At 29.3% G+C, this 10,577-nt stretch overlaps 1 protein-coding gene across 1 annotated transcript; it reads left to right on the plus strand.

Moving 5' to 3' along the window:
* Positions 1-3,907: 3,907 nt before the first annotated feature.
* On the plus strand, positions 3,908-4,335 carry LOC138884980 (secreted RxLR effector protein 161-like). The gene is made up of 2 exons (XM_070165859.1): positions 3,908-4,210; positions 4,264-4,335. Exons 1-2 carry the CDS (start codon positions 3,908-3,910, stop codon positions 4,333-4,335), a joined length of 375 nt encoding a protein of 124 aa, XP_070021960.1.
* Positions 4,336-10,577: the final 6,242 nt, after the last annotated feature.

Below are 10,577 nucleotides of genomic sequence, written 5' to 3' on the forward strand. Positions count from 1 at the left end.
GCATAATTATTTTGTAAAAAATTATATTTTCATCTAAGATCTCTCTATTTTGTTGAAAATGTCAAAAGTCCCACCTCGGTGGGTGACATATTTGGTTGAGATTTTTTCCCTATAAAAGAAGGCCTAATGTTTAGGATTTAAACACACCTCTCATTTGCCTTCTTATCTTCTTAAGGCATTTGTATCTTCTCTCTTTAGCATTATTTCACTTGTATTTTTGGAATGGAATAAAATATTGGTTGTGCCCGAGGAAGTAGGCAAAATTGGCCGAACCTCGTAAATTCGGGTGTTCCTTTTATTGTTGCTTTATTATCTTATTTATTATTTGGTGGTTATCATAATTTTTGGTATAGTAGTTGTGACTCATTCACACTATATACATTTGGCTTCCGCAACAATTAGTATCAGAGACAATGTACTGTCTAAGTATGCTCTGTTGTTGCAGCATAGTCTGATCTTCCACATCAGAAAAGATTTATCTTGGTAACTGAGTCAAGGTTCTGTCTGAGTATACTCTGTGGTTGCAGCTTAGTCTGATCTTCCACACCAGAAAGGAAATAATCTTGATTTATGTCATCAGCTATTAAATAACATTTGTGTCAAAGATGGGAGACAATAAACAAGAACAATCTACATCAAGTGTCAACAATACGTCATCATTGGCATCTTCACTTATGACAAGAATTATGTCAAATGCGAAATTTGCGGTAGAAATGCCGACGGGTCAGGACATTTTGGGATGTGGTAAGGCGAGGTTCTAAATGTCCTTTTTCAACAAGGGCTAGATCTTGCCATTGAAGAAAAAAAAACAGATATTATTGGAGAAGAAGATTGGAAAATTATCAACTGTGTTGCTTGCGGTACCATTCGATCCTACCTTGCTAGAGAGCTGAAATATCCATACACAAAGGAAACTTCTGCAAGTAAATTATGGAAAGCACTGGAGGATAAATTTTTGAAGAAAAACAGTTAAAATAAATTGTACATGAAGAAGAGACTATTTCGCTCCACCTATGCTCATGGTACCACGATGAATGAACATATCACCGGTTTCAATAAGTTGGTCACAGATTTGCAAAATGTGGATGCAACTTTTGATGATGGTGACTTGGCCTTGATGTTGTTGGGGTCACTTCCTGATGAGTACGAGCACCTTGAAACTACTCTACTCCATGGAAATGATGAAATTTCTCTTAGAGAAGTTTGTTCGGTTTTGTATAGCTATAAACAAAGAAAGGGAGAAAAATAAAAGGGCGGAGAACGAGAAGCACTGGTTGTGAGGGGTCGTCCTCAAAATCAAACGAGAACAAGGAAGGGAAGATCCAAGTCAAGGACTAGACCTAACAAAGATGAATGTGCCTTTTGTCGAAAAAAGGGGCACTGGAAGAAAGACTGTCCGAAGTTGAAGAATAAGGCCAAACACAACAATGGAAAGGCCATTATGGATTTAAATGTAGCTGATTGTGATGATTCAGACTTCTCATTAGTTACAATAGAGATATCAATATCATCAGACATATGGTTGATGGACTCGGCTTGTAGCTATCATATGTGTCCCAACAGGGACTGGTTCGTGTATTTTCAAGAAGGGGAATATGGAGTCATCCACATAGCGGATAACAACCCTCTTACCTCATATGTCATTGGTTCAATATGATTAAGGAACCATGATGGAATGATCAGAACATTAACAGATGTTCGATATGTATCGAGTTTGAAGAAAAATCTCATCTCCGTGGGAGCCCTAGAATCAAAAGGGTTCAAAATCATTGCAAAAAATGGAGTGATGAGAGTATGCTTCGGTGCACTAGTGGTAATAAAGGCTAATCGGAAGAACAATAATATGTACCGCTATCGTGGCAGTACAGTTATTGGGACAGAGACAGTGACATCCAGTGACGACAAAGAGGCAGAAGCAACCAAGCTATGGCACATGCGCTTGGGACATGCTGGAGGAAAATCCTTGAAAACTCTATCATATCAAGGATTGTTAAAAGGAGTAAAGGCTTGCAACTTAGAGTTTTGCGAGCATTGTGTCAAAGGAAAACAGACAAGGGTTAAATTTGGTATAACGATCCATAATACTAAAGGCATTTTGGATTATGTACACTCTGATGTTTGGGGTCCTTCCAAAACACCTTCATTGGGTGGGAAGAACTATTTTGTAACCTTTGTTGATGATTTTTTCCGAAGAGTGTGGGTGTATACAATGAAGAGCAAAGATGAAGTGTTGGAAATTTTTCTCAAATGGAAAATGATGGTGGAGAATCAAACAGGCAGGAGGATCAAGTGTATTCGCACAAACAATAGAGGTGAATAAAAAAATGATCATTTTAATAAGGTCTATGAAAATGATGGCATCGTCCGACACTTCACTGTCAGACATACACACCACAGAATGGAGTAGAAGAACGTATGAATCGGACCTTACTGGAGAAGGTACGGTGTATGTTGTCCAATACTGGCTTGGGCAAAGAATTTTTGACTGAGGCAATTACATATACATTCCACCTCATTAATCGTCTACCATCTGCTGTTATTGATGGCAAGAAACCATTTGAAAAATGGTATGGAAAGCCTACTGTAGATTATGACTCTTTGCACGTATTTGGCTCAACTGTGTATTATCATGTGATAGAGTCAAAATTGGATCCAAGGGCAAAGAAGGCTATTTTTATGGGGATTACTTTTGGAGTCAAAGGATATCTCTTATGGTGTCCTATGACAAAGAAAGTAATTTTCAGCAGGGATGTTACCTTTGATGAATCTGCTATGGTAAATAAGGTAATAGAAGATACCAAACAAAATAAGGGTGCTTCTAAGCAGGTGGAGTTTGAGGGAAAATTTATTTTTCCTACACAAGAAGCAGAGGAGGAAACAAATGAAGATTATCCTCTGGAAGAAGAGCCAGGAGAGAGAGAGATTCCAACTTAAGAACCTCAACAACAACTTGAATCAATAGCAACTAGCAGGCCAAAAAGGACAATAACAAAACATGTTCATCTCATAGAGACGATTGCTTGTACCGCCTCAATTGTAGCTGATGATGTTCCTACCACTTATAAAGACGCAGTCCAAAGTTCAGAAGAAGATAAGTGGAGGATTGTCATGAATGATGAAATGCAATCCCTTTATCAAAATCATACATGGAGATTGACCAATCTCTCGAAGGGAAAGAAAGCAATTGGGTGCAAATGGGTATTTACAAAGAAAGAAGGATTTCCTAACCAACAAGATGTTCGCTACAAAGCAAGATTGGTGGCCAAAGGATATGCTCAAAAGAAGGGAATTGATTAAATGAAGTATTTTTTCCAGTTGTAAAACATTCCTCCATTAGAATTATGTTGGCTTTGGTAGCACAGTTGGATTTGGAACTAGTTCAGATGGATGTAAAAACTGCGTTTTTACATGGAAACTTGGAGGAGGAAATCTACATGACGCAGCCAGAAGGATTCAAAGTTGTTGGAAAGTAACATATGGTGTGCAAACTTGAAAAATCATTGTACGGGTTGAAACAATCTTCTAAAAAATGATACAAATGATTTGACAAGTTTATGTTGCGGCAAGGGTACAAGAGAAGCAAATACGATCATTGTGTGTATTTGCGCAAGCTTAAAGATGGTTTCTTTGTATATCTTCTCCTATATGTTGATGATTTGTTGATAGCTTCCAAGAATTCGGAAGAAATTAATAAGTTGAAGATTTAACTGAACAAGGAGTTCGAGATGAAGGATCTGGTGAGGCAAAGAAAATTCTTGGCATGGAGATAATAAGAGATAGACGTTCAAAGAAACTCTGTTTATCTCAGAAAGAATATTTGAAAAGAGTACTACAACGTTTTGGCATAGATGAGAAGACTAAGCCAGTTAGTACTCCACTTGCTCCCCATTTTAAGCTAAGTACTACTATGTCGTCAAAAGATGAAGCTGAACGAGAGTATATGTCAAAGGTACCATATGCAAATATTGTTGGTAGCTTGCTGTATGCAATGGTCTGTACGAGACCTGACATTTCACAACTTGTTGGCGTTATTAACAGATATATGCATAATCCAGGAAAGGAGCATTGGCAAGCTGTGAAGTGGATTCTACGGTATATTCATAATACTGTAGATGTTGGGTTAGTTTTTGAGCAGGAATGCAATCAGTCCGTAGTTGGATATTGTGACTCAGGTTTTGCGGGTGATCTGATAAACGAAGATCAACTACTGGTTATGTGTTTACTTTTGCAAAGACACCAGTTAGTTGGAAGTCTACTTTGCAGTCAACAGTTATTTTGTCTACAACAGTGGCAGAGTACATGTCTATTACAGAGGCTGTGAAGGAGGCAATTTGACTTCAGGGATTGCTAAAAGAGCTTGGTATTGGACAAAAAAAGTATCACAATTTTTTGTGATAGTCAAAGTGCTGTTCAATTAGCGAAGAATCAAGTTTATCATGCAAGGACGAAACACATTGATGTTCGGTATCATTTCGTACGAGAAATCATAGAAGAAGGTGGAGTCACGGTGAAGAAAATTTGTACTACAGAGAATCCTGCTGATATGCTGACAAAAGTGATGACTGCGGTCAAGTTTTAGCATTGTTTGGATTTGATCAACATTGTTGAACACTGAAGATTGAAGATCAAGACACAACCAAAATTTATTATTGAGAGAAAATTGAAGATGTGGAATTTTGCCAAGGTGGAAATTTGTTGAAAATGTCAAAAGTCCCACATCGGTGGGTGACATATTTGGTTGGGGTTTTTTCCCTATAAAAGAAGGCCTAATATTTAGGATTTAAACACACATCTCATTTGCCTTCTTATCTTCTTAAGGCATTTGTATCTTCTCTCGTTAGTATTATTTCACTTGTACTTTTGGAGTGGAATAAAATATTGGTTGTGTCCGAGGAAGTAGGCAAAATTGGCCGAACCTCGTAAATTCTGGTGTTCCTTTTATTGCTGTTTTATTGTCTTATTTATTATTTGGTGGCTATCATAATTTTTAGTATAATAATTATGATTCATTCACACTATATATATTTGGCTTCCGCAACACATTTGCTCCCAATTTTAGTGAAATATTTTAATGCGGAGAAGAGTTTAAAATGATACATTTATTTGCTGATAAAAGTAGAGAATGTTTACAAAAGAGTTGTTTCGGTCTGTCTATCTTAATAGTTAATCCTATTGAGAAATATTAGTTCGTTTTTCAAAAACTTTACCCAATTAAAATTCAAGCTGCTCTTCATTTTTTGGTATGGGCCATATGAACACATTTATTGATCAGGCGTATCTTAACATTATTCTTGCACTATCAAATTTGATCTGTTATATTTTTTGCTTATTCTCTTAATTAATCGTCTCTGTTTAAAATAAGATGAGTTCAGGGGATATTGAAAAACAAAGTAACAATTATTTGAAATCGTCTATAACATTGACAGAAGAAAATAGAGATTCGTAAGCATAAAGAAGGGGGGGACATATTTTTCTTTTTTCAAAATAATGTACGAGAGGGAGAAAATTAAAGGAAGGGAACAAAAAAATGTCATATAAGAAATAGCAGTAGGGAAAGAATGAAAATAATAATAATAATAATAATAATAATAATAATAATAATAATAATAATAATCTATATTATCTATCTATATTATATTAAAAGGAGAGTAGTATGCATTGTGGTTAAGCCAAGTGGCAAGCTAAAATGAAGCCACTTGGCAATTTTAAGACAACATTAATAATTAAAAATTATAAATGGAAACATAATTAATGAAAGTAGTTTACTAAATCTTATACATAATCCAAATAGATCTTAGACAAATCCAATCTTTATATCTATATTTATATTTATATGTATATTTGTATCAATAGCTATATCTATATTTATATCTATATATTGATCCACTCATAGATTTTCTTCTATATTAGCTAGAAATATGGATGTGAAAAATTAATTAAAAACTATAATAGAAATATATATATAAAGACGTAAATTGAGATAACTTATAGGTCCATTTATATAGGTCCACATAACTCAAGTCTAATAGTAAAATAAAAAACTAAAAATATTGAACAATAAAAATAAATTAGGGATAATGTAAGGACACTTATAAATCATAAGTTTAGAAAATAAAATAAAGTAAATATACAATACTTAAAAATATTAGTAAATTTTAAATAATTTAAAATTTTCGAGCAATATTTTTGAAACAAAATAAATATTTATTTTATAATTTAAAAATTATATATTTATCTTATATTATTAAAGAAAAGTAGTTGAGAATGATATTAAATAAAGTTACGAATTAATGAAAAACCACATAAAACGTAATAAGACTATATATTAGATTAAAAAAATAGGAAAATTATGTTAACTTATTAGAAATTTACTATTAGAAATAAAAAGAAAAGACTATTTGAATTTAAGATTAGAAAATTCTTAAAACTACGATGTGAATGCTCAAATTATGAATAATACCACGAAATTGAAGTCTTATTTATTTAAAATAAAATAATAATAATAATAATAAAAAACAAAATTTTCAATTATAAAATAAATTTCTAATATAGGTAATTTTACAAAAATTAAATTTGTATCTTAAAACTAAAAAAGAAAAAAGAATTATGTAAAGAAGTAAAATGACAGTTAAAATATTACTACAACATTTAGATATAATATGTTCAAACAATTAAGACAATATTTTTCTGTGATTAATATCTGAATCGAGTGCAGTTAGTTTGAGTTTGAATGCATAGCATAATTATTTAAAAATGCGGTCCAGTTTAGAAAATAAAATGATAAGAATTATTTGAATTTGAGATGAGATTTTTGTTTGAAAATATTACGTAAAGAATTAAAATGATAGTAAAAATATTATTATAATATTTAGAAATAATGTGATCAAAAAATTAAGAATATTTTTTTCTATGATTAAATAAATTTTTAAAAATACAAAATAAATTTATAATATTGGTAATATTAATAATGAAAATTAATTAAATTTTATCTTATAGCTAAAAAAGAACAAATAACTGCATCTAATACAAAATTAATTATAAGAGAACTCAATACATATGGAACATGATAATCAAATAACTTATGTATTAATATTTTAGACTTATGATTAATATCTGAATCGAGTGCAGTTAGTTTGAGTTTGAATGCATGGCATAATTTTTTGAAAATGCGGTCCAGTTTAGAAAATAAAATGATAAAAATTATTTGAGTTTGAGATGATTTTTTTTTAAAAAACAATATTACGTAAAGAATTAAAATGATAGTAAAAATATTATTACAATATTTAGAAATAATGTGTTCATAAAATTAAGAATTTTTTTTCTATGATTAAATAAATTTTTAAAAATACAAAATAAATTTCTAATATTGGTAATCTTAATAATTAAAATTAAATTTTATCTTATAGCTAAAAAGAAAGAAAATTTAACTGCATCTAATACAAAATTAATTATAACAGAACTCAATACATTTAGAACATGATAATCAAATAACTTATGTATCAATATTTTAGAGTAATTAAAAGTTACAATTTAAAATAAAATATGACATTATTTTGGTTATAGGTAAAATATTAATATAAAACTAATTAACATTTATAGTAGGAAAGAGAATGTATATTAAAAAGAAAATAGAGGTAGTGTGAGGATACTTATACTTTAAATTAATTTTAATATAGATAAAATAAAATAATTAACTATATTTAAAAATATTACTGACAAATTTAAATGATTAAAATATTATGAATAAGAGGATAAAAGCATAAAAATATATCAAATTTTGAGAATAAAATATTTATTTTTATCACATACTATTAAAAGGATAATAAGCAAGACATTTATTTAATTATAAGCTAACAAAAAATTATATGATGATATAATAATATGAAATATTAAATAATACAATAACTATAAGAAAAGAACAAACAAAAAAAGAAGTTACGTAAAAATGATGTGATGAATAAGACATATTTGACTTCCTAATAAAAATAAAGTGATTGTAAGAATTTTGTTAAAATAATATGATCTAATGTGCTCGAACAAGACAGATCACAATATGACATGTTTAGTATTCTTTAATATCGACAACGGAACAAAATGCAAGTACTAAAATCAAGGGGTTAAGTTGCTACAAATATATGTTAAAAAGATTGGTTTCTACTACGAGATTTGATCAATAATTTCATATCCTGCTTCATAATTAAATTTTCATGTTATATAATTTTATCGGAGAGATATATATTTTAAGGTTATTTGTACATAATTCAAACAACATACATCGCAATTTGAAATGATTTATCCGTGCATCGCGCGGGTACTAATACTAGTTTATATTAAAAGCACGAAGGCCCTTAGCGAAATATCATTCGCCTTTTTTATCCTTTAAAAACAGATTTTACAATGGACAAAATTGTAATTTATGTTATTTTCCTAATATTTAGGATTTCAAAATCAATTTATATTTTTGGTTATTAAATATTTCCTAATTGAGCTAGGTAGAAAGTCATAATATTTAAGGCTTTAAAAGTTTTACCTTATATAAATTTATATTTTATTTAAATTATGTAATATAATTATAATTCCTTTCATCTTAACTTTTTAAATATAGAAGACTTTAAGATAAACTAATAGTTAAATTATTAAGGTTTGTAAAAGACACAAAAGATCCATTACCATATTAACATGCTTCTGTTACAGTTAGTTCATATTTTCATACGAATTTTTTTTAACAGCTCTTTTATTTATAAAACAACAATTAACCAAGGTGTTTGCATAGTTCCTAACGTGATGATTTAGTTGTATGCATAATAAGACAAAAACAAATGATGATAGTCTAATTTGTTTGACTTTGTAAAAAAACAAATAGCAGATGCTATGAGGCAATTTAATGATTATAGTTATGCTACGTAGTTAGCAATTTTTATATAAGATAAAATCTTAATTTATTTTAAATACAAAATTTAATAACCGGAATATAAATTAATTTAGAGTCTTAAATATTAAATTATAGTTTTTCCAATGTAAATCTATTTTCAAAAAACGAAAAGGTTTACCGATATTTAGGTTATAATACCTTCCATGTTGTTTTTTTAATATTAGCATTTACTAAAATTTTATTTACTAAATATTTTCTTATTAGGTAGGAAGTCGTTAAAATCAATTAGAATTTCAAATAACTTATCCAAATCATTTCATCAATTGAACAATGTAACATAACTGTTTGGAAAGAGTCAAAAACACTTATGATTTACAAATAAAAAGATCCAAATATATACTTTTTCACTCTTTGAAAATATAATTCTTACTGGATAAAGTTATAATTACAGTTAAATATTTAAAACATGGAATAAGATACTATTAGAAATTTAATTTAGTAAATTATTTCCTTTAGTTTTGAAAATAACTAATTAATTCTTTGAATTAGCTAATCAGCAAAGCATCCAATTCATTACTTTTCCAAAATTAATCATTCATAAGACGAACCAAAAAATAGACGACCCGATTATAAAATATTAGTTCAACATTAATTTTTTAGACTTTGTATTGTCAATGTCAAATCTTTATGGAGTATATGATCAACCTTTTCATACTCAAATCTTTTAAAGACCAAAAGATTCAATTTTCAATTTGTGTTATTTGACAAATCTTTAAAGAATCGTAATAAAAAAATATCTTGTTTTATTTTCACTATTAGGTTAGAGAAATAATAATAACTGTCATAAGATATTTTTACATAAGTTCTCAAAAAATTACAATAAGGCATTTGAAAACTTATGTAGAACAATATATCTTAATTTATTGAGCTTGCTAAATGGAAGCAACTTTGATCATTTTCAGAAAGCTTTCTTTAATTTTTATCTTTATAGAACTTAACCAAATTGTCTAATAATATTTACGTGATTTTAAAAAAATTGTATACTCATTGACATTGACATGTATACACGCGCAAAGCACGTACCCTAAGACTAGTAATAATAATAATAATAATAATAGAGGATCAAGGGAAAGTGGGTAATTAATAGGGTTTTATTTAGAGGATAAAAATGAAAAGAATCATATGTTAATTAATCCCCCCCCCCCCCGCACACATGTAGTGTTTTATTTGAGCTCTAACTTTACTAAATGCATGTATATTCGTTAGTTCATTTGTTAGGGATATATATACTGAAAAAAATATCTACTCAATTTCACATTAGACAAAATTATCATTTAAATAAATTTTCTAATATTTAAGATTTTTAAAATTAATTAAATTTTTCTTATTTGAACTATATTGTAGGAACGCTTAATATTAAAAATTGAAAATTGGGTAAGATTTAGTTACACAAAAAATTTCCTTATTTTTTTCTTGCAAAATAATTAAAAATACTTCATCATTTCAATTTAAGCGAAGGAGGCCTATACAAGGGCGTATCTATGTCAAGGGGTATGGTTTCGCACGAACCCATACTCCTTTCCTTGCATCATATATAATAATATTATATGTCTTTAAAATTACTTAAATATATATATCTGTACACTCATGCTTAAACATTCCTATGGTGCAATAATTATTGGGTGCACCTCAACTAAGGCTGCTT

The sequence above is a fragment of the Nicotiana sylvestris genome, chromosome 2 (assembly GCF_000393655.2).
Source record: "Nicotiana sylvestris chromosome 2, ASM39365v2, whole genome shotgun sequence".
Lineage (NCBI taxonomy): Eukaryota > Viridiplantae > Streptophyta > Magnoliopsida > Solanales > Solanaceae > Nicotiana > Nicotiana sylvestris.